The sequence below is a fragment of the Equus caballus genome, chromosome 17 (assembly GCF_041296265.1).
Source record: "Equus caballus isolate H_3958 breed thoroughbred chromosome 17, TB-T2T, whole genome shotgun sequence".
NCBI classification, from domain to species: Eukaryota; Metazoa; Chordata; class Mammalia; order Perissodactyla; family Equidae; genus Equus; species Equus caballus.
This window is the reverse complement of record NC_091700.1, coordinates 15,338,018-15,361,690: the sequence shown is the minus strand read 5'-3', so window position 1 is coordinate 15,361,690 and position 23,673 is coordinate 15,338,018. Positions and strand designations below refer to the sequence as shown.

General features: G+C 38.3%; 1 protein-coding gene and 1 long non-coding RNA gene across 4 annotated transcripts; both read left to right on the top strand.

Annotated features, from left to right (window-relative positions):
- The first annotated feature begins 21 nt into the window (after positions 1–21).
- LOC138918313 (uncharacterized) lies at positions 22–4,820 on the top strand. The gene is made up of 3 exons (XR_011427523.1): positions 22–160; positions 2,587–2,690; positions 4,683–4,820. It is a non-coding gene; the product is annotated as an uncharacterized lncRNA (long non-coding RNA).
- A 71-nt stretch (positions 4,821–4,891) lies between these two features.
- On the top strand, positions 4,892–23,236 carry LOC138918312 (ATP-binding cassette sub-family D member 2-like). Of its 3 annotated transcripts, none has more exons than XM_070239336.1 (7): positions 4,892–6,128; positions 7,672–7,852; positions 16,305–16,426; positions 19,776–19,944; positions 20,682–20,776; positions 21,614–21,649; positions 23,168–23,236. In XM_070239336.1, exons 1-6 carry the CDS (start codon positions 5,010–5,012, stop codon positions 21,614–21,616), a joined length of 1,689 nt encoding a protein of 562 aa, XP_070095437.1. In that variant the 5' UTR covers positions 4,892–5,009; the 3' UTR covers positions 21,617–21,649; positions 23,168–23,236. The 3 variants fall into 3 exon arrangements, with proteins under 3 accessions (XP_070095437.1, XP_070095438.1, XP_070095439.1); XM_070239337.1 differs by having other exon boundaries at positions 23,134–23,219; XM_070239338.1 differs by lacking the exon at positions 23,168–23,236 and adding an exon at positions 22,744–22,830.
- The last annotated feature ends 437 nt before the right edge of the window (positions 23,237–23,673 follow it).

Here is a 23,673-nt window from a genome sequence, read left to right as displayed (position 1 = left end):
CTCCCGGCAGCCTCTGCGGTTTCTGCGGCGACGCTGTCCTGATAGGGCCGCAGGGGACGCCGTGGGAAAGCAGCGCGTCCGAAGGAGGAAGAACACAGCAGTTTCAACCGGTCGGGCGAAGGAACCCTCAAGAAATCAAGTGTCGGGCTGTGGCCGCAGGGTTAGTGTTTCAAACCACCCCCACCATAGTTTTATTTACTTTGGTGTAGGTCTCAGCCTTTTTCTTTTTAGGTCAAAGAACAGACTGAGGGGAGAAAAAGAAGGCAAGAACAAAGATATGGATCCGTAATCCTCAAGATGATGTTTCCATTCCCACATCACTCCACATCCAAATCCTTTAAATATCTTTCACGTGCAGTTTCAATATTCAGTACACAGTTGTTTATTAGAAATATTGCGCTGTAGTAACTTACCATTTTGTGGGTTTCTTAGAGAGCTTGATCAAAACTGGGTTTAGCTGTAAAGACCCAAAGACTTTAAACACCTTACCGAAAAAAATCTCAAAACGAAAGTTGGATTTTAGTGATCGTTTCTGTGTTATGTTTGTATATCCTCACAAAATGTTTATCTTACACACTGTTCTATGATATTTTGGTTAGAAACTAGAAATCTCCTGTACCAAACAAATGCACAAAATGGTTTTTTTTCCCCAATTGTCATGATTGTTTTCCAGATTTTTAATCTGGGCAACCTCTCATTTTCAAATATGATAGATTTTCTGTTAACTCATTGGGAAATAGTGCCTAAAATATAGTTGCCTAAAATAGGATTATGTGCCCTGGTAGACATCGTTTAATCATAGAAATACTGATTTTTGTCACAAAAATTCACCAAAGTATATCTATCATTGGTTTGAATTAAACCAAGTGAGTATAGCATTTCAGAACAAATTAGTCTTCGTCATGGAGTAGCTCATCGTTTTTCAGTAACTAAACCATACAGTCGAGTCAGAAGCAATGGCCCAGTGCGTTAGCCTTTCCTACTTTCAACATTTTGAAACAGGTACAAATTAACTAAATTAACTAGAAGGGGAAAATAATTTTATAGAGGATTGACTGACCTTTTAAAATATATTCTATAGGTAGAGACATAAAGGACAGGTTGACCAATCTGTTGAGAAGAGTCAAGAAGTGGGAGCTGGATAGAACCGTGTCTTCTCTCTGACTAGAGTCACTGCTTTCCTTCCAGTCACAGAGAGGCAGTGGAAGTGGTAAATTAGGCTAAGGAAAGATTAATCTATGAGATACATCCTCAGACAAGATATTTGCTGGGTTTTCCTTCACAGCAAAAGACATTTCATTATGAACCAGTTATTAGGTGGTTATTTGTAACAGATGAAATATTGACCTAAGATCTCATCTTCATTGTGTTTGTGGCTCACATGAATAAGGCTAGCATGACTGGTAGATAATGAGTCAAATGCTGTGCTATTTTAGGGCCAGTAGGGCAATTAGGTAATCTCGGGTCAGGAAACAGTTCAAGAAAGGAATACAGCACAGATAAAATACTACCTAGCATTTGCTGAGAAGGAAATGCATCCCAAATCTTAAACCTTAATTTGTCTTTACTGCTAAAAATTATTTACTCTCTGGTGATTTACTATCTAAACACATAATACATATTATCTACATTATACATTTTTATTCATATACTTATATATGTAGGTCTCTTTATTATAAAAATTTATTTCTGATGTTTTACTGTTTAGAAAGCATGTAGTTTTCCTAATATATGTGTATATATATAGTCTCTAATATATATATAAAGTCTATTTAATCCTGCTCTTCCATGGTTGTTGGTAATGTCCACTGTGACACTGACATTGAGAGTATCACACTTGAGAACAGAGTAATTTGATAATTATTGCTTATTTTTTAACTTTCATTCATTTTCAAGATCTTTTTTTAAGATTATTTCTCCTCTCTTAAGAAAAATTTTAATGCTTTCCCATATAAACACATGTAAAGTTGAGAAGATTGAGTGGAAATTAGGCTGAATTATGTTTACTATAGTAACAAGTGACTTTTTTTCACTCTTTTTTTCTCACCTAGTTTGAAATTCAAACTAAATTAGCATTCTTTCTGCTTTAATTGCATGGCAATATAAAAAATGAAAGAAGTATCTTGACATTCTTAGTTTCTTACTTAAATACCATATATTTCCAACTGGAATTATGTATCTGTTTTCCTATCATCTTGAATTCTTCCTCTGCCTTCCCTGAAGTCTTGAGCTTGGTCTCAGATGCTAGGACCAACCCTGACTCTTGGGGGTAGGGTAGAGTGAAGGGTGGGAGTGGAATTAAAATGGTGATAGTTACATCTGTACTTAAGTGGCTCATCATTAGGTCAAATCTCACATTAACCTTTTCCCCAGTTCTAGTAACTGGCCTCCAACCTTCCCTGCACCACAATTCCGGTAACCAAATTTCTGTCTTTCTATCTTGATTATTTTCCTCATTCTAACAAGTCTTTCACTCAAGCCAATAAAAGCTTGTTCCTATACCCTAGCTTCATTATCAGTTGATAAACTGACCTACCTACAACTAAGTGCAGGCCTGATTTGATCTCTAACCTTCTTTGCTTCTAGATTTCCCACTGCCCTGCTCCTCCCCTGATGTGGCTGTCCTATGCCAGTGATGCAGGCCACTTGCCTCGACTGCCAGCTGCTTGCTGACCGGCGTAACCCTCTGTGTAAGTGTTCTGCCTGGCTGAACATCCTCCTATCACCCCCAGCTAAGTTTACCCTGGCCCTCCACCTGTCTTATCACAGTCAGGAGATGTGACATAAAGAATTAAAGTTTATAAGGGTAAGAGATCCTTACTTTGACACGTGAGAAACGTGAGATTAGGAATAAAAGATTTTGAAAATAACCACTATAACACTATGATCTCTACATACAGACTTAGAAAGTCTCAATGGAATGAATGATAGATTGTGCTGCTAATATGGTCAGCTATAAAAGAAATTTGCATGAATTTGCCACTCATGTATTAGTCAGTCTGCTGAATTGAATGCAAACAAATGAAAAGAGACCTGTGATGATTCTTGAAATTCATATAGGTACATGGGAAAGGAGTTTTAAAAGTTTAAGGCTATTGTTACTTATGAAAAGGAGAATAGTTCTTTATTCACAGTAAACTGAATAATGAAGATCATTCAACACTGAAACAGGTTTTATATTCTAGCACAAGGGTTGGCAAACTTCTTCTGAAGAGGGCCAGATAGTGAATATTTTAGGCTCTGTTTCATCTATCCAGCTCTGGCTCTGTGGCTTGCAAGCCATAGAAAATAAGTAAATAAATAAATGGGTGTGGCTGTGTTCCAATAAAACTTTATTTATGGACACTGAAATAAAAATTTCATGTAATTTTCATGCACCACAAAATATTATTATTCTTGTGATGTGTTTTCAACCATTTTAAAATGTAAAAACTGTTCTTATCTCAAGGGCCATAAAAAAATAGGTGGCAGGCCAAATTTGGCCCACTGGTTGGGTTATAATTTGCCAACCTCTGTTCTAATTTAATGCATATCTTCCCAGGCTTCCAGTTGACTAGAAATGTGTATGTATGTTGTGGGGGGGGGGGTGGGTGTGGGGAAGCAAAAATGCTTTTGCATATTCGAAAACACACTCATCCTTACCTAAACATTTTACATATTTAAAAGTATGCAGAATTTTGCTTGACTGTTTAGCAGTTTAAGTCCTCTATTAGGGATGTAGGGAAAATTTTTTTAACACTCTTTGTTTGAATCAAATAACCAAAGTGGGAAGTAGCCAATAGATTATCTCTAAGCCTAAACAAAACAAGCAAAACAAAAGTTTGCAAAAGACAAAGAACTCTCAAAAAAGGTCCCAGAGAAGCTATTTCCACCATCTAACTCCAGTTGGATTCCCAAATGGTTAACTTTAGGTTATAAAGTCACACACCTCCAAGTAACAACTATCTAAAGGACGCAAGAGGGTGGTAGAAGTGAAACACTGCTCTTTTTTATTCAATAGTCACCTTGTAAATAAATACCAGTGCATCAGATCTCCATTGCTAAAAATAGCAGTTGTGGGGCTGGAAGATTTTTATTGTAAGGACAAGTAAACATAGAGATGGAGATATAGCAAAGAACTATTTTCTATAATGCAGAAGACTTCTCTCCTATTTATTTACAAAATATGCCCTCAATTACGACTTGTCTGATAGATTCTGGGACTTCATGAGAAACACAGGCAGAAAAAATAAAATAAAATGGGACTGAAAAACAGATCTAAGTATTTGATAGTTTGCTTTCTCCAGTGTCCCTCCCGCTTGTCTCTTTCCTCTCTCTCCCTTTCAGATTCAGTCCATACCCTTTCACATTCATTCCATATCCTTTTCACATTCATTTCATGTTGGTCCTCTTGCCCCTCCTCCCTCATCTCCCTAGCTCCTTCTGCCTCATCTCGTTTTATAGCGCTTGGAAATTTCCTTTTCTTTCTGCTCTTCCCCTTGTGGTATCTACTAAAACCTTAGAGGAGTGATGTATATTCTGAAACTTCTGTGCGTTTCTAAGTGACGCTGAGCATGCTCAGTAGCTGGGGCAGGTTTTGTCGCCCGCAGCTGCCCTGATTCGACCTTTCCCAAAATAGACATTTAACTCTTTGGACTCCTGCCTAAGGATGTAATTCGCTTTGCTTTCTCCTCATTTTCAAGGTTCAAAGGGAAGCGGCGAGGATTCCAAGGTCCCACCATCCTCACAGCCAATGAGGGGCCTGTGAGGGAGGAGCTTGGGGCAGCTTAGTGCAGCTTGAGCTTCTGAGGGAATCATCCTCAGTAGGTGCAGTGGAGTCTGAGCTCCTCTGCACCTGTCACAGCAGAACAAAATTGAAAAAAACAAAAGCAAAATTTAAGAAAAGAAGAGAAGAAATGCTGCAGACTATGGAACCCTGTAGGACTTTCTGAAACATTTGCTGGGGATTCTGGTGGATCATGATCTTTTAAAACCAATTCTTTTTGAAGCCGGTTTGGGTAATTGGGAAAATGACACATATGCTAAATGCAGCAGCTGATCTAATGAAATGGACCAGATCTAGCGCTGCTAAAAGGGCTGCCTGCCTGGTGGCTGCGGCATATGCTCTGAAAACCCTCTATCCCATCATTAGCAGGCGTTTAAAGCAATCTGGCCACAGGAAGAGAAAAGAAGCAGCTTACCCGACTGCAGAGAACAGAGAAATACTGCATTGCACCGAGACCACTTGTAAAAATTCTTCGCCTGGAGTGAATGCAGATTTTTTCAAACAGCTACTAGAACTTCGGAAAATTCTCGTTCCAAAACTTGTGGCCACTGAAACAGGGTGGCTCTGCCTCCACTCGGTGGCTCTGATCTCGAGAACATTTCTGTCTATCTATGTGGCTGGTCTGGATGGACAAATCGTGAAAAGCATTGTGGAAAAGAAGCCTCGGGCTTTCATCATCATATTAATCAAGTGGCTTATGATTGCCATCCCTGCTGCCTCTGTGAACAGTGTGATAAGGTACCTGGAGTGCAAACTGGCTTTCATCATCAAATTACTCAAGTGGCTTATGATTGCCATCCCTGCTGCCTCTGTGAACAGTGCGATAAGGTACCTGGAGTGCAAACTGGCTTTCATCATCAAATTACTCAAGTGGCTTATGATTGCCATCCCTGCTGCCTCTGTGAACAGTGCGATAAGGTACCTGGAGTGCAAACTGGCTTTGGCCTTCAGAACTCGCCTAGTAGACCATGCCTGTGAAACCTATTTTACAAATCAGACTTATTATAAGGTGATCAATATGGATGGGAGGCTGGCAAACCCTGACCAGTCTCTTACTGAGGATATTATGATGTTCTCCCAATCTGTGGCTCACTTGTATTCTAATCTGACCAAACCTATTTTAGATGTAATCCTGACCTCCTATACGCTCATCCAGACTGCTACATCCAGAGGAGCTAGCCCAATTGGGCCCACCCTATTAGCAGGGCTTGTGGTATATGCCACTGCTACAGTGTTGAAAGCCTGCTCTCCCAAATTTGGTAAATTGGTGGCTGAAGAAGCTCATAGAAAAAGCTGTTTGCAGTATGTGCACTCCAGAATTATAGCCAAGGTTGAAGAAATTGCCTTTTACAGAGGACATAAGGTAAGATAGAAATTAAGATGATGGGTGAAATGTGAGACTGTTCGAGCTGCCACTGCAGTGCTAGATACCATCTGTTGTACTGTTGATGGACCCACTTCTTTAGCGTTTTAGACTCCGATGACATCTAAACCTGTACTAGAATGTATGCTTCCTTACCCTTTTTACTCACAAGTTGTTAAAGAATTATAGAGTGCAAACTTTTCTAAAGTTTCATGAGAATAAAATTTTCAGCACTCAGTCTACTTAGCCTCAGTTACCCAAACATGCTCAGAATTATCTCTGAAGCATTTTCTTAAAACTTAAATCCTAATTGGTTGTAGAACATTAGAAGAAAATGTGTTTGGAAACTGAGTAAACACATGTCCATTGAGATGGAAAATTTAGGATGGTATTCTCTTGGTGTTACTATTGAGGGCCCTTTGTTTTTAAGAGGAAAAAAGACCCTGTCCTTTTACATGAAAGACAAGTTTAACAATTTTGCATGCCTGGTCAGCAATGGAGGGTCCTCAGTCCTAAGAAGTGCAGGAGAGTGTGTCTCACAAATGGCATTTCCAACTCTTAGTTAATGTTCAGCACCATGTTTGACACAAATAAAAAGAGGCAGTGAAATGAAATTTTGTCTGGCTTTGAGAGAAAAGCTAAGATTAGAGAAGAAATGAGGAGGAGAAAAGGAATTTCAGAACGTTATTTCTGAATACTAAAGATTTTCGACATTAAGCAGATCCCTAAAATAGTTAGCCTAATTACATAAACTTCCAGAGCATTGAAGTAACCTCAGAATATTAAATACGACCAAATTTTTTAAGGTGATGCATCTGAAATCTTAATACAAATGACTTAGTACAAATGAAATATTCAGGTATTCTTAAGTTGAAATGGTATTTTAATTCCCAAGCAGAATTATTTACTTTTTGAAGCATCATTAGTTATCAAGACAAACGTTTACAGTAGTAGGAATCTGAAGAAGAAAATTTAAAGCAAATTTAGGACTTCTACTCCCCCTTGAAAATTGTCCTTATATGTTGTATTAGTCATATTGACTTGTGATTCTTCTTGAATCATTGAACTCAGTGATTTAAATTATACCATGCTGTAGGCTTCCGGCATTTAAGACAAAATCCAGCAAATTGAGTTAGTTCGAAAATGGAATCTAATTACACATATGTGTGTCATGTGTTTATTTTCAAATATTTTTGGTGTGATCAAGAAGGATAAAGTTCTAACATTGTTTACTCATGTCTTATAGAATATCGTTTAATTTTAACCTCATGCATGTAATTTTGAAATAAAAATTATAAATCACTGACATGTACTTTATATTTACTAAGTATCATGGGTTTTTTTCAATAATATAGGTGTGACCAAATTAAATAATAATGACTCATTCTTATATTAATCTGTATTTTTTAGTTGTTAGAATCATAGATCATACTATACTAAGTAAAACAAAATAATGTGTACCTATCTTTAAAGAAAGCCTTCAGACATACAGTATTTACTTTTGTAACTCATGCTGGGTTCTTGCCTCTTTTTCCCTCTATAGGTGGAAATGAAGCAACTCCAGAAAAGTTACAAAGCTTTAGCCGATCAGATGAACCTCATTTTATCCAAACGTTTGTGGTGCATCATGATAGGGCAGTTCTTGATGAAGTATGTTTGGAGCAGCAGTGGACTGATTATGGTGGCTGTACCTATTATCACTGCAACTGGCTTTGCAGATGGTGGTAATGACATTTATGCTTAATCTTCAATATATGTTTAGGATTATTTCTCTTGAAGGTGTCACTGCTGGTTTTGTGTGAGTGAAACTGAATATGTAGCCATTTTTCTGTGGTCATTAATGGTCAGAAACAAAGGCAGACTTTGCAACATCCAATAATAATACCTGCAGTGTGAAAGGAGATAAGTGGCTCAAAAGTCCTTTCCAGTTGTGAGATATTTCAAATTAATATCTTGAAAAGCAGTGTAAGTTCTCTCCATGTGTTTTAAACTTCAGTTCTGCACATCCCATGTATTTAGTCTATAAATATTCTATAACTGGATCTGCCCTGTTTTGTGATTTGAAGAGTTGGTTGACTACATTAGGCAACTAGGAATATTGTTTTAGGAAGTGCTTCACACCATGGAAGGAGATCTCCTCTACTTGTAGGTAACATAGATAAAGCTCCTATGTAGCATGATTTGGTGGCATTGTGGGGGTAGGGGTTGTCAAGCTGCCCCTGTCTAATTCTAGCTATCACCACCCCAGTGGTTTTTACCAACATTTTTCATCTTTGGGATAACTAAGAAAGATAAGGACAACAAGAACAATATTAAAACGTTCTGTAATACTTGAGATGGGAGTTTGGGTCTTAATGGGCAGAGACAAAGGGGAGTTAATTAAAGTAGCAGCATTTTCTGCTCTTCCTCCAAAATAAAACGTTCCCCCTTCTCTTTAAAAACCACTTGGTCAAAATTGGCCTTAGTGTTGAAGTAACTAAATAAAAGCATGGGCTTTGTAGTAAGACAGAGCTTAGCTCAACTCTTGGCTTTCCCTCTTCCTGCCTGTATCCTCTCAGTCATGTTAATTAAACTCTGAACCTCCATTTCCTCATCTGTAAAAGGAGAATTGGAAAGGCTACTTCAGAGGACTGTTGGGAGGATTTAACAGAATAATGTTTATAAAGTACAGAGCATGCTCTTGACGTTCTTGATATAGAGTGACAATTATTACCTAGGAAACAAAAGGCAACACTGAGAATAAGGTAACAGAATTCACACTATTTTACGGCTATTTTTGGTGTAGAATTAAGAATTAAGTTATTTGTTTGAAGTCATCTAATAAAAACAAGTAAAAGAATTACCCTATACTTTAATATTTTGAAACAGTGCTTCAATGCTTTAACCAATTATTACAAAAAAACTTGTCAAATTTGAGTGATTCTTAACCTAAAATTGTTCATTTTAGTAAATTGGAATTTGTCAATCCCATGTGATAAGACTGTAGATATACCAAATATACTCCACAACTCAACTGTCTAATACTGTGTTTAGACCACTGGGAAACTGAATTTTATCTATTTTTATGTTTTCAAAGTTTTATTTTTCAAAAAATCATTTAAAAAGTTTATATTGAATAAGGTGTTGTTAGTAATAGTATTTTTAGACATAATCCTTTCATTATAAGATAAAATAAATTGCTTTTTCAAAAAAGTATTGGAGAAAAAAATGACACAAAAATTTATGGTCTTGAGATTAGTTTTAGTAAGACACAACAAAATTATCAGATATTCATAGTGGATCTAAGTATATGGATGTTTTAAAAGGTTCGTATATAACGTATAGAGACAACACCAATGACAAGATCATGGTGTAGTTCTCTTAGTCCTTGGAAGCACGGGTCTTATTACAAAACCCCAGAGTATTCAACATAGAGCAGAGAAAATGCAGCTATTAATGGTGACAAATTAACCCCACAGAGACCAGTAAGAAGTAAACAGTGTATGCAAAGAATCTAACAATCTTATTTCTATGGGTGATGTAATAAGATATTTAAAAATAAATCCTGAAAATATCATATTAAATTAAAGAAACAACATTAAAATTTCACATTGAAATTATTATAATCACAGTGATGCAAGTAAAATAAAGTAATTCTTAAAGCGTCTTTTCAAAAGAGGATTTTATACAAAGAGAAGCAGTATAAGAATGTCATAGAAGAAAAAAATAAATTCGTATGACAGCATTATTATGAGAAGGTGCTTCAATATCTTCTGTAATTTCTAATGTTACTATATATACGCTTATAATGTTTGTACGTATTTACTAAAGACATTTGACCTACAATGATTTAACACATGAAAATATTGTTAGCGTTTTACTCATACAAAATTATTTTTTCTAAATAATGATATATCTTTGAGGCTTTAGGTCTTGGAATTACATATCATATATTCTAATCTAATCTTCAGTCTTAATTTACACTTATGCCCTGAGTTGTCCCTTATGTTAGAGATGAATTAAATACATGATACTGTATATTTTAAAGCAAAAATAGGTGGAAAAAGTGGGTGAATGAGAGAAGAATGGCAAAGAGAAAAGGGAGAAAAAGTAGGATAGAGGAAAAAAAGACAATACAATAAAGAAGCAGGCCACTGTTCAGATCTTGACTCAGCTATTTAGTAGTTATCCATCCTTGAGAAATTTGCATAAACTTTATATGCCTCAGTTTTCCTCTCTTAACCATAGGTATAGTAATATATATCTTACAGAATTATGAAATTGTATATAATGTATTTAATGTGCTTTGAAACAGTTCTCAGCAAGTAGTAAGAATTTAGGTGGATCATTGTTAATATTTATTCTATTCTTACCATGTGGGCTCTGGCATCAGATTGCCTGGGTTCAAATGCTTACTCTTTTGCTTACTAGGCTATGACTATGGGCAAGTCATTTAACCTTCTTGTGCTTCAATTTCCTCATTTCTGAAATGGGAGAAATTATAGCAGGGTTGTTAGGAGGATTAAAGAAGAGTACATGTGTAAAACTTAGAACAATGCCTGCTTCATCGAAAATGCTCAATAGACATTTGCTGGCACGATTATTGTTGTTAAGAGAGCAAGATATTTAAAAGTGATTAGGAAGTCAGAGGTAAAAGTGCAGATAGGAGGAAGAGCCTGCATAGTTTTTTTGGAGGAGAAAAGAAAAATAGTTTTGTAGTAGATTTGTTATACCACCCACCTACAACTTCAAGTGAAATCTTATGGTTAGGACAGGATTATGTTTATATTCAAGTTTACATTACAAAATTGCATGTGGAATCATGCCATTTTCACTCAGACGAGGAGCTTAGAGGTCATCCAGTCTGGAGCCCCAGATTTGCCTCAGGGCACACAGATGGTTAGTGGAAGCACTAAGGATAGAAGACATTATGTGATTCCTAGTGTGTTACTTTTCTTACCTTCATCACGCTACCTCCATTTAGCTATATTGGAACTTAGTCTATAAGGGACTTAACTTAGTTTGAGACCAAGCAATCGTGGGAGCTAATGCTTGAAATAGAGGCATTGAAATAGTTAATTATATATAGTTTCTGTTATATTTTCTTAGAGGACATTACCCCTTTCTTTGCTTTGTATTAAGAGAAAGACTGAAATTATGTCAAGAAAATAGTTACCTGGGAGCTGTATCTCAATTTTTTAATATTATAGGCCACTTTTCTTCTCTTCATATCAAAAGCAGTTCTGGGCAAGGCCAGGGAAAGCTACTTATAGGTCCCTTCTGCCGGACCTTATCACAGACACCTGACAGGCAGTGAACAGTGCACCTAAGCCACTAGCACTGCCAGTAGCGTCCACATGTTGGTGATCTGCTAACGTGAGGTGGCACATCAGAAGTAGCAACTGAAAGCACTCTTAGGAATGGAACTGAACTCTACCATAACCCTCATAACATGGGTGATATTTTATTCCTAAAATGTACTTCCAACAAGATGATCTCCATAGCTCCTGCTGCAGGAGTATGTCTCATATTCAAATGCCAAATTGTTGAAATATAATTTTGTATTTGGGTCAGTTTACATATGACTACTCTCTTGTTGACCAATTATTGTCACAGTAATTATCAGTACATATCAAAGACATACTTTTTAGCTGTAATTAGCTATTCGTGTCAGGAGCTATAATTTTTAAAGTATAACATACATGCCCACAACGGCACAATCATTAGTGTACCACTCAGTGAACTGTCACAAAGTCAACCCATACACGTAAGCACCACTGAGAAGAAACAGAACCTTACCTTCATCCTAGAAGCTCCCATCCCAGAAACCCCTTCCCAGTCTTATCCTCATCTTCAGCCTCCTACCCCCATCCCCACTTCCTCCTGCCCCTGCCCCCATGCCACAGCAAAGGCAGGCATTTTACCGATCATTCATTAGTATTTGCTGGGTTTTGAGCCTTATATAAATAGTATCATGCAGTACGTATGAGAGTTTTAGTTGCTCCACATCTTTGTCAATGTTTGATGTGAGTCTTTTTCCTTTTAGGCATTCTTATGAGTGTATAAGCGTGCTTCATTGTAGTCTTAATTTGCATTTCTCTGATGACTGAGGAGGTTAAGCACTTTTCATTTGTTTATTGGCTACTTGGATAGCCTTTTTTATGAAGTACCGATAAGTTTTTTCTTCATTTTTAAACTGGCTTATCTGGTTTTTGCTTGTTCATTTGTAAAGCTCTTGTGTATTCTGTAATGAGTAGTTTGTCAGATACACACACAGACACACACACACACACTCAAATCTCTTTTCCCACTCTATTCTTGCCTTTTCAGTCTCTTAAGTGTCTAAGAGAAGTTCATAATTTTAATATAGTTCAATTTATCAATCATTTTCTTTGTTGTTAGTGCTTTTTTTGTCCTGTTTAAGAAATATTTGTGTCACCCAAGGTCATAGAGTTATTCTCCTATTTTTTTTTTTTTTTTGAGGAAGATTAGCCCTGAGCTAACTACTGCCAATCCTCCTCTTTTTTTTTCTGAGGAAGACTAGCCCTGAGCTAACATCCATGCCCACCTTCCTCTACTTTATACATGGGACGCCTACCACAGCATGGCGTTTGCCATGCGGTGCCATGTCTGTACCCGGGATCTGAGCCAGCGAACCCCAGGCCATCGAGAAGCAGAACGTGCCAACTTAACCGCTGCACCACTGGGCCGGCCCTCTCCTATTTTATCTTCTAGAAATTTATTGGTTTTTCATTTCACATTAAGATCATCAGTTAGAATTGATGTTTATATATGGTATGAGGTAGGGTAAGATTGAGATTTGTCAAGGTGGCAAAGATAAAACATAAATGACAAGAAATAAACTCAGATTGTAAGTCCAAAGAAAAAAGTACAGAAGGGTAGCCTGCTTTTTTAATTTTTAAAAAATTAATAGACAATTTTCTTTAGAATAGTTTTAGGTTTACAGAAAAATTGAGCAGAAAGTGTTCAGTTCCCAAATTTCCCCTCCTCCCATAATTTCCCTTGTTATTTACATCTTGTATTAATGTGATACCTTTGTTATAACTGATGAACCAATATTTATACATTAGTAACTGAAGTCCATAGTTTACATTAGGATTCACTCTTTGTATTATACAGTTCTATGGGTTTTGACAAATGTATTACATAACCTTAGTTTTAAATCCTTTCTCACCTTTTCAGTGAAATAGCAACAGATGTGACCGTGTTTCAATATATCCTTTTATTAGCAGAGCTGAAAATAGCAGTAAAATGAGAAGATATAATGTTAAATATTAAATCCTTAAGTGAGGCACTTTTGACAACGTATTCAAAATATTTGGTGAGGAAGATAAAATGTGTTGATCTGGGATACAAAATAGGTGAGTGCTTTAGGTCATGAATTTATATCTCTGACACTGAGGAATGTACCCTTCTCACAGAGGCTATGCAGTTGGCTGTTGTGAGCATGGCAAAATACTACTGGCACTGCTCTCACAGTACTTTCCAAAGAACAATCCGTAGAATAAAAGTCAAATGAAATCTGTCCAGAGCTATTTGTAATTTTGTTGCTAAAAGCACGAAGAAAACCCAATAGGCATTAATCTGCTAAAGCGACGTGGAAAGTACCATGCCATGTCAAACACCAGTTCATCTGTGCTAGTGTTTTTACTTCTTAACAGAGACTGTCAGTAAAAGCTACTATTTAAACCGCTTTTAACCCAAATTCATAAAATCCCATGATTATTTTAGATCACCAGCCAGATTCTCTATGAGCCAAAACTATTCTTAGTGCTTTAACTGATTCAGCAATTCACTATTTTGGTAGCTTGCTGAGAATCTTTCGGTAATTTTTTTGTGTCTATCTAAATTTTGTCACGCATTTAAATGTAAGAATATCTACATTCTGTTTCCAGTCTATTTATTCAATCACATTTTTCACTCCTCACTTATACCAGCACTCAAAGCCTTTCTTTTTTCATTCCTCAGGGAAACTCACTCACTTCAAGGGGGCTAACAGGAGTCCTCTAGAGCAGTGACAATAGTAGGGCTAGGAGGAACCACATTTGACTATTTGTCCTCTTTTTTTTTTTTTTAAAGATTGGCACCTGAGCTAACAACTGTTGCCGATCTTCTTTTTTTCCTTCTTCTTCTTCTCCTCCGCAAAACCCCCCAGTACATAGTTGTATATTCTAGTTGTGAGTGACTCTGGCTGTGCTATGTGGGACACCACCTCAGCGTGGCCTGCTGAGCGGTGCCGTGTCCGCGCCCAGGATCCCAACCAGCGAAACCCTGGGGTGCCAAAGTGGAGCTCAGGAACTTAACCACTCGGCCACCGGGTGGCCCCTAGACTATTGTAAAAGGGCCCCATGAACTCATGGTGATTCTCATACTCGGGTGAAATCAGTGCCTGACACCAACCCATGCTGTAACTTGATCAAGCTGTTTATCATTCAGTTGGCATTGCTTGAAGTTTCCCTTCTCTGTCCTGTTGCTTATACTATACTTATGATCTATTGAAATTATATGTGGTCTTCAAGGCCTCACTCACAGTCTACTCCTCCATGAAGCATTTCCTGTCTCTTGCAGCAAGAAATGATCTTTGCCTCCTCTAAACACCTCCCATTAACTCTCTTCATAGGCTGCCCTGCATAGTTATTTGGGAACTTATCTTCTCTCTCCTACCAAATTGTAGGCTCCCTAAGGAAAGAGTCTGAAAATCACATTTATCCTTGCATGTCCTATAGCACCTTGCCTAATTTCTTGCATATCTAGGTGTTCAGTAAATATCTGCTGAGTGCATTTTACCTTATATTATGCGTGGATCTCTTTCAAACCCAGCTGAGCTGTCTGTGAGCAAGTAAATATGAAATTATCTGGTAGTCATAATAGGGCATAAGTTAAATATTTGCACTGATATGGAGAAAAAAAACCTTTGCACTGAGATAAGTCAGAGAACAATAAATATCAAAGTTAGACTATGACTATCTATATCACTCTAATTTCTTCATTAATTTTCAGCATTTAATTTAGAACTTTGGAAATAATCTATAGACGGGCCAGATAGAGACTCAAATTGTTGGAAAGATTAAAATAATGACTTGGAGAGAACAATTTTGAAGAATGAGACTAAATTAAATAGATATGCGATAATAACTAGAGAAAATAATAACAGCTAACATTTAGAGAACTTATTATAGGCCATAGATTAGACTAACACTTCATTTGTATTTCACCTTAAAACAACTCTTTGAGATAGAATTGTTTGAGATAGTATTATTGTCTCCCTCATTTACAAATGAGAAAATAGGCATGGAGAGGATAAGTGGCAAGTTCTACTTACCTTACTACCTGCCAATAAGTAGTAAAGCCTGGATTCAAACCTAGTCTGACTCCTCTTAACCGTAATTCTGCATTGACAGTAATTTAGGATGTTCATTCATCTATCCATCCCATCCATGCATCCATGCATCCATTCAATACACATTAAGGAGTACTATGTGCTGGAGACTCTGCTGAGTACTAGGAATAAAGAATAAAACACACATTCTTGACCCTTAAGAAACTTAAAGTCCATTGGAAAGGCCAGCAAAAGTTTCCAGGGAAACCTTTACTAAAGAGTTAACTCTTGAAGAAAGAGCTAGACAAAGAAGGAAGAGAAGTATATTGAAGTCAGAAGAAATCATGTATGCAAATAGCAGAGGATAAATAGAGTGTTGCATGTTTGGGCTGCCGCTAGACTGTAGAGTGAGGGTTGGTTGAAACAGGTAGACAGAGGCTGGATTATGAGGGTCAGCTAACTTGCATTTCTATTAAAGGAACTACACTAGAAATATTTGCTTGTATTCCTATTAGTAGTATTTTATTGACCAAATCCATAGTATTTGATTGCCTAGCTGTAATAAGGGCAGGGAGTTGAATTTGGAAAAAGTTAAAAGAATGCTAAGTGAAAATAGTCATAATTCCTATAGACTTACTTTTGTTCCAAGTCTCCTTCTAAAAAAATAATGAAACAAAAGAAAGCTTTAAATAAAATCTCGTACAAATATTGTATTTTCAATAATTCATTAAATTTCTAAGAAATTGCTGGTACTAATGAAAAATTTACATGTGGTTGTTTTGGCCATAATTTCATCTGTATAAAATAAAACATTTAGTTACTTGAAAAAACTCAATAGTTTTGTAGTTTGCTTTTAGATCTAGAGGATGGCCCCAAACAAGCTATGGTTAGTGAACGGACAGAAGCCTTTACTACTGCTCGAACTTTATTGGCCTCTGGAGCTGATGCTATTGAAAGGATTATGTCTTCATACAAAGAGGTACTTGCATTTCTCATCATCAATTTGATTAAAATAAGATATATGAAAATCAAGCAAAATGTAAATTACAAGATATACTTAGTATTTTGGAAACATTTTTCTCTACCAAACATTGCTAAGAGTAAGGCAGCCCTCCCAAGTATATTGCTGCTAATACCCTTTAATTTTTACACTTTCAATTATAACTCCTCTTTTTCTGTCTATAGTATGATGTATTTGTTTTTAATTAAAAAAAAAAACCACACCCCTAGGTGTGGATTCTGGAGCCAGAGTGCCTAAATTTAAATTCTTGCTCCAGTATTTACAAATTATATGAACTTACTCAAATTCCTTAACCTGTCTGTGTCTGTTTCATCATCTGTGAGATAAGGATAATGATAGCATTGACTTTGTAGGGTTGTTGTGAGTTAATACATGTAGAATGTTTAAAACAATACATATTAAGCAGTCACTAAATGTTAGCCAATAATATTACTTATATACCTTGCAAACTTTTACTCATCCTTCCTGACAAGTCAAGCCTCACCAACCACCTCTAAAACCCTCTTGTGATTCCACCTTCTTTCCGCCTTCGTTGCAGAGTCTGGCTCTACCTTCTCTGTGTTCACAGTACACCTGGTGCTTTACCACATTGTAATTGACTATCCCCTGCACCAGGCCCTGAGTGGAAAGCAGGAACTGTCTTACTCAGCTTTACATTCTTAATATCCATTTTAATGCTTGGAATGTTGTACGTGGTCAATAAATACTTGCTGAAAGAATGGTAATGACCTGCAAATATCACAGTGTTAAGACTGGAAATCATTTTATTCAGTTCAGATGTTACATAATATTCCCATGGACAGACATTCTCACTATTACTTACTCTTGTGGCTTTTGTATCAATATAAATTGCCAGAGCATCTTTATAAATTTAGCTGCCTATTAAATAAGCCTCGAATAAGCCATATAAAAGAGTTACAAAGTTTGTGATTTACCCACAAAACTTTTCAGTCTCATTCAACAACTGATTTCTTGAATTGGGTTAAAAAAATAAAAGTAAAACCAGTTGTTTAGGGCCACGTACCAAACCAACTCAATTTTAAAAAATTTTTCAAATAGTAATTTTGATAATCTGAAGACACAGTTTTGAGGATAGGTTTTTTGATTAATAAATTACTTATTAAAATTAAATGACAAATCAAAATTTTGGCCGTCTCACATTAAAATACTTTGGTATCTAAGTCACAGAAAGAATATCAATTAGTTTTTCTACATTGTCTCCGACACAAAAACTGATTGCATTTTGCTTTATTTTGGCTGACTGTGCTTTGAATCACAGAATGTTCACTTCTAAAGAATCTTATTGCTGCTATGACAGCACATGAAAGCATCATGCATTCTCTGCTAGCTCCAGAGGGAGCAAGGGTCCTTTTTAGAGTTAGAGTTCAAGGGCAAACCCCCTGTCTTATATCCCAAAGTAATTTGTCCACAGTCACATTCTCAGGTTTTTTCAGACACTCTTGGCCCACTCCACCCTGACTCCTGGTCTACTAACTCCTTGCCTCCTGCTTTTCTTTAATTGACCTCTACATTTGGTTTTGGACTTTTTATTTTTTTATGCAAATATATTTAGCCAGGTTTCTTTTGAATCCATATTTTGTTAATCCTTAGCTCTGTTTTCCTCTGCTTGAGAACTCAGGAGATTTTTGTGGATAACATTTGAGAAATTACCCTTTAAATAGCTATAACATTAACATATAGAAATGCGATACTAATCCAGCTACAGACCTCTCACACAGTAGAAACACGGTAGAAAGCTTTTGACAGTAATATGCACTCTTTTACTGCTTGTTTTGCACACACAAAAATCTTACACAAATGTCAGCATTGTTGTATTATTCCACAATTTATTGTTTAAGAGACATTTACTAGTGACCTGCCTCGCTTACTGGTTCCAGTTTCCTAGTAAACATTTCTGTAAGGGATTGGTTTTGTGCTTTCCTTTTCACTGAGAAAGATGGTCTTGACAGGAGATGAGTCACCTTTCACAGTACCCTGACAACAAGGTGTTCTTTTAATAGAAAAACAGCAGGAGATTCAGCCTAAATTGGATCACTGGCAGGATAGGAGCAAGGTACCACTCTATTGAGCCTTATGGACTAAAGCAGAGATTTATCTCATCTTATCTTTAATCTCACCTAGAAAACAGTCATATTTAATGTTTTTCTTTGGGCATATAAATCATGTTTGGCTTGAAAAGAAGCTGAATTGTGGAATTTGGACTGAAAAGGAGTTGAAGATTTACACTGAGCTCACTCCCAATTTTGGTATCCTCTAGGAGGGATATTTTCTCTGCCAAGCTTAGGAATTTTGACAATCAATTTGACTCAGAAGCATTCATTTCTAATAAGAAAAATATGTATTTTTCTTCTATTTAAAACCTATTTTAAATTGAAAAAAGATATCAAAATAAAGGATCATAATTTCATTGAATGAACTTAAGCTTTTCACAAAATTTCTAATTTTCTGGAAATGAAATCTGTCATTTGAACGAGTCAAATCAGAAATTTGACTAAAGATTTATTTATTTATGAAGATTTTATTTTTTCCTTTTTCTGCCCAAAGCCCCCCGTACATAGTTGTGTATTTTCAGTTGTGGGTCCTTCTAGTTGTGCTATGCGGAACGCTGCCTCAGCATGGCTTCATGAGCAGTGCCGTGTCTGTGCCCAGGATTCCAACTGGTGAACCCTAGGCCGCTGAAGCAGAGCGTACAAACTTAACCACTCGGCCCCGGGGCTGGCCCCAAAAGATTTGTTTTTTTTAAGATCGGTACCTGAGCCAACATCTGCTGCCAATCTTTTTTTTCCCTTCTCTCCAAAGCCCCCCAGTACACAGTGTATATTCTAGTTGTGGGTCCTTCTGGTTCTGCTATGTGCGATGCTACCTCAGCACGACTTGATGAGCGGTGCTAGGTCTGCACCCAGGATCCAAACCGGCAAAACCCTGGGCCGCTGAAGTGGAGCGTGAAAACTTAACCACTTGGCCGTGGGGCCAGCCCCTTGACCAAAGATTTTTAAGTCTCACTAATATTCTGAAATCTTTACATTTCGTTTTTAACCGTGACTTGAATGAATAATTTTTTATGTGTTTTATAATCCCAATCAAACTTACATTGACACGTTGCTATGTTGCTCTCTTGATAAACTTTTTACCGTTACTTGTTTTAGTTATCAGATATGTTATTTATTTTTCATGTATAATAAAATAGGATCTTTAATATTAAATCAAAAAGCTTATATGATTGCGTATTTTTTTAAGTCTGTCTTGAGTATATTAACTCTATTTTATTTCTCTGTGTTGGTTTTAGATCACTGAATTAGCAGGCTATACTGCTCGAGTGTACAATATGTTTTGGGTCTTTGATGAAGTGAAAAGAGGCATTTATAAGAGAACTGCTGGCATGCAAGAGTCTGAAAACCATAGCAAGAATGGAGCTAACATAGAATTATCCCTCAGTGATACGTTGGAAATCAAAGGTATTAGACTCAAATGTTTTTGTATTTTTCCTGTATTTAAGTGTTTATCAACAGAACTAAAGTTTTTTAGAAGCTAGTCTTTAACAGATAAAAGAAACCAACATTTATTTATTTAAATAGTTATTCCTAAACTTAGTATTGCAGTGTGAGGAGTGGTGACTAACATTACCATTAAAAAAAAATTGTTACCTTTATTTAGAACAAAATTTCTAGAATTATTTTTGGAAACTGCACATATGGCAGAATGAATTGTTTGCTTTTAAAAATCAAATAACAGAATTAGAACTAATGTCATATTGTTCGTCATCATCCTATGTTTTTAAACTTATTTGGTTATCATATTTTTAAAAATTATATATAAATGTCTTAATTCCCTTTCTGGGGCACCGTGTTTTTTCTGTAAGAAAGGTTAATTTAGAGAAACAAGTAGTTGTAAAGAGTATGGCTGGGTTATATCAGATAGAGTTTAGCTTTGCTCTCATTACGATGTTGACATTAGGTTATTGGTAAGTAATGTTTCTGAGAAAGATTTTCCAAGTAGATGTGTCAAAATGTCCAAATTTACGTTAAACTTTTCTTTAGATATAGATATCTATATTTCACTTGGTTTTCTGATTTGTTACTGTGAATTATCTTTATAACGAATTTATCTATGTTGCATTATACTTTAAGTTATTTACGTAGTTAAGAATAACGTGTGATAGCTTTTGTAACTTAAGTCGTTCCTTAACTTATAGGAGAAGTTATTGATGTGGATCATGGAATTATTTGCGAAAATGTTCCCATACTTACACCAACGGGAGAAGTGGTGGCTTCCAGGCTAAACTTCAAAGTAAGATGATATTCAAAAATCTTCTGATTGTTGCCATCACACTAATAAAAAACAACACAGAATTCATGTACATTTGTTAAATACATGGAGGAGCATATGGAAAGGAGGGGAAATCAAGGAAGGTATGCACAGTGGCTGAATTACAAAAGCAGTTAATTCCTCAGAAAGCAGAAAGAAAGAGAAATTTGATGTCTACTGCTTTATTGCCAGGTTGAAAATTAAAATTACAGTTCACTGAGAGCCTATACAAGGTTCCCAAACGGTTTTTCACACCGGGTTTTCCCTCACCTGAAAAAACAGGCCAAGAGATTGTGAGGATCCATAGTTAGTGTTTTAATCCATTTGGCAGGACTCAGTGTTTTTCACGTTCTGTGATACTGGGATCTGCGTCTTCACTGTCATGTGTTAAACCTTTAAGTCTTGTCCAAAAGTCACGTCATTACCTAGAGAATCCTTCTGTGAATTCCAGGCAGGTTGCCATCTTTCTGCTTCCGCCTCCTCTCCTCACCTTTACAATGGGGAGAATAACGGTAACCTACCTTTTGGATGTGAGGATTAAACGAGACAGTTGGTGCAAAGCAGTCGGCGCAGGATCTGGCACAAAGCGAAGCCTTCAATAAATTATGATTACAGTAGTTTTGACTTCCCTCCAGTTGGAATATAGTCGAGTTGAAGTTCGTGGCTATGTCACAGCTGTGTCTCAGGCTGGTGTCTGCCGCCCTGAGCCAAGCCGTAAAAATCCCTAGAATAACTTTGCAAAAGCCTGTTAGCCTCTTGAGGCTCCTACACTTCTTTATTTTATTTTGTTTTATTTTATTTTATTTTACTTTATTGCAGTGACAGTGGATTCTAACATCACGTAGCTTTCCAGAGGTACGTTGTAATACATTTCGAATTCTGTGTAGATTACGTCGTGTTCACCGCCCAAAAACTAATTATAGTCCGTCACCTCACATGTGAGCCTCGTCGCCCCTTTGGCTCTCTCCCCTCCCCCCCTCCCCCTACGGTAACCACCAATCCAATCTCCGTTGCTCTGTGCGTGTTCGTCATTGTTTTTATCATGTACTCATGAGTGAGATCACACGGTGTTTGACTTTCTCCCTCTGATTTATTTCACTTCGCATAATACCCTCAAGGTCCATCCACGTTGTCACAAATGGCCGGATCTCATCGTTTCTTAGGGCCGAGTAGCATTCCATTGTGTATACACACCACATCTTCTCTGTCCATACTTCCCTTGATGGGCACCTAGGTTGCTTCCAAGTTTTGGCTGTTGTGAATAATGCTGCAGTGAACCTAGGGGTGCACGTGTCTTTCTGCATTGGTGTTTTCCAGTTCTTTGGATAAATACCCAGCAGTGGGCTAGCTGGATCATACATATGGTAGATGTATTCTTAGTTTTCTGAGGATACTCCATACGGCTTTCCATGGTGGCTGCACCAGTCTGCACTCCCACCAGCAGTGTAGGAGAGTTCCCTTCTCTCCACATCCTCTCCGACACTTGTCTCCTGTCTTGTTAATTAGAGCCATTCTGACCAGAGGAAGGTGACCTCTCCTTGTAGTTTTGATTTGCCTTCCTCTGATCGCTAATGATGTTGAGCCCCTTTCCATATGCCTGTTGGCCACCCGTATACCTTCTTTGGAGAAGTCACTGCTCAGATCTTTTGCCCGTCTTTTTAATCGGGTTGTTGATTTTTTGTTGTTGTTGAGCTGTCGGAGTTCTTTCTGTGTTTTGGATATAAACCCCTTATCCGATATATGGTTTGCAAGTATCTTCTCCCAGTTGTTAGGTTGTGTTTTGGTTTTGTGGATGGTTTCCTTTGCCGTGCAGAAGATTTTTTTTTCACTTTGATGTAGTCCCGTTTGTTGATTTTGTACTTTGTTTCCATTGCCCAGTCAGACATGGTACTTGAAAGTAGGCTGCTAAGACTGCTGTCAAAGGGCATACTGCCTATGTTTTCTTCTAGACGTTGCATGGTTTCGGGTGTGGCATTGCAGTCAGACCCGAGGAGGCTGCAGTTCCCCAAGAGCGAGCGTGTGGGCGGGGCCCCAGGAGTTCTCCCAGGAGGGTGTCCCTGTCCCTGTCAGCAGTCCACCGCCTGAGGGGGGGGGGTGGGGCGGGGCAGCGGCCAGGGAGCCTCTGGGCGGCGGCGCGCGCGCGCGCGGGGAGCGCGCACGGCTGCTGGGCCGCCGTCCGGGGAGGCGTCGGCCAGCCGCGCCTGCCTGCCCAGAGCCGAGCCCGGCGGAGTCCGGCCGCGCTCTGCTGCTCTCTCCTGGGCCGGGCTCGCCCGTTCCCCCGGCGTCCCTGGACGCCGCTCCGTGTCCCCGCTGGGCACAGCAGCCCGGGCCCTCCACAGCCACGGCCGCTAGCCTGAGGAGGCCCTCCTTCAGCTCCCGCTCTTCCTGCTCGCCGGACACGGACGACCAGGGCGCCTGCGAAGAGGATTCCATCTGGGAGAGGTACCTGGGGGCGTGGGCCTGGGGGCTGGTGGGAGGCGAGCGTGTCCCTGAGGAATAGGCTTGTGCGCCGAGAGGTGCCCGTCAGGCCGCGGGACAGCTGCGCGGCGCGGGCAGCGAGGGGGTCTCTTCGTGCGCTTCACGCGTTCGTGGAACGGGCGGTGTGTGCCGGGCACCTGCCCAGGGGCCAGCCTGGGGATGCGGTGCCCGGGAGTCGGGCGCTGAAGCGGCGCCCGTGGTCTTGGCTTCTTGGAAGGCCAGACGCGACGTCGGTAACGACACTGGTCTCGATGCGTTCTGAGGGGTGCAGGTCTCCCTCTTTTCGAGGCTGCGTTCCGTTGGGGTTTTCACGAAGCCTGTCGTGGCCCTGAAGCTCAGGCCGGTTCAGGGGAAGTGGCCTGTCGAGGGCCGCATAATATTCGTGTGCAGAGCCAGTGCTT

Bases quoted from the DNA above. Each gene is read 5' to 3' on its own strand.
- LOC138918312 (XM_070239336.1), top strand. From the start codon at position 5,010: ATGACACATATGCTAAATGCAGCAGCTGATCTAATGAAATGGACCAGA. The intron at 16,427-19,775 runs GTACTTGCATTT...TGTTGGTTTTAG, and splicing joins TTATGTCTTCATACAAAGAG to ATCACTGAATTAGCAGGCTA. The intron at 19,945-20,681 runs GTATTAGACTCA...CTTAACTTATAG, and splicing joins TGATACGTTGGAAATCAAAG to GAGAAGTTATTGATGTGGAT.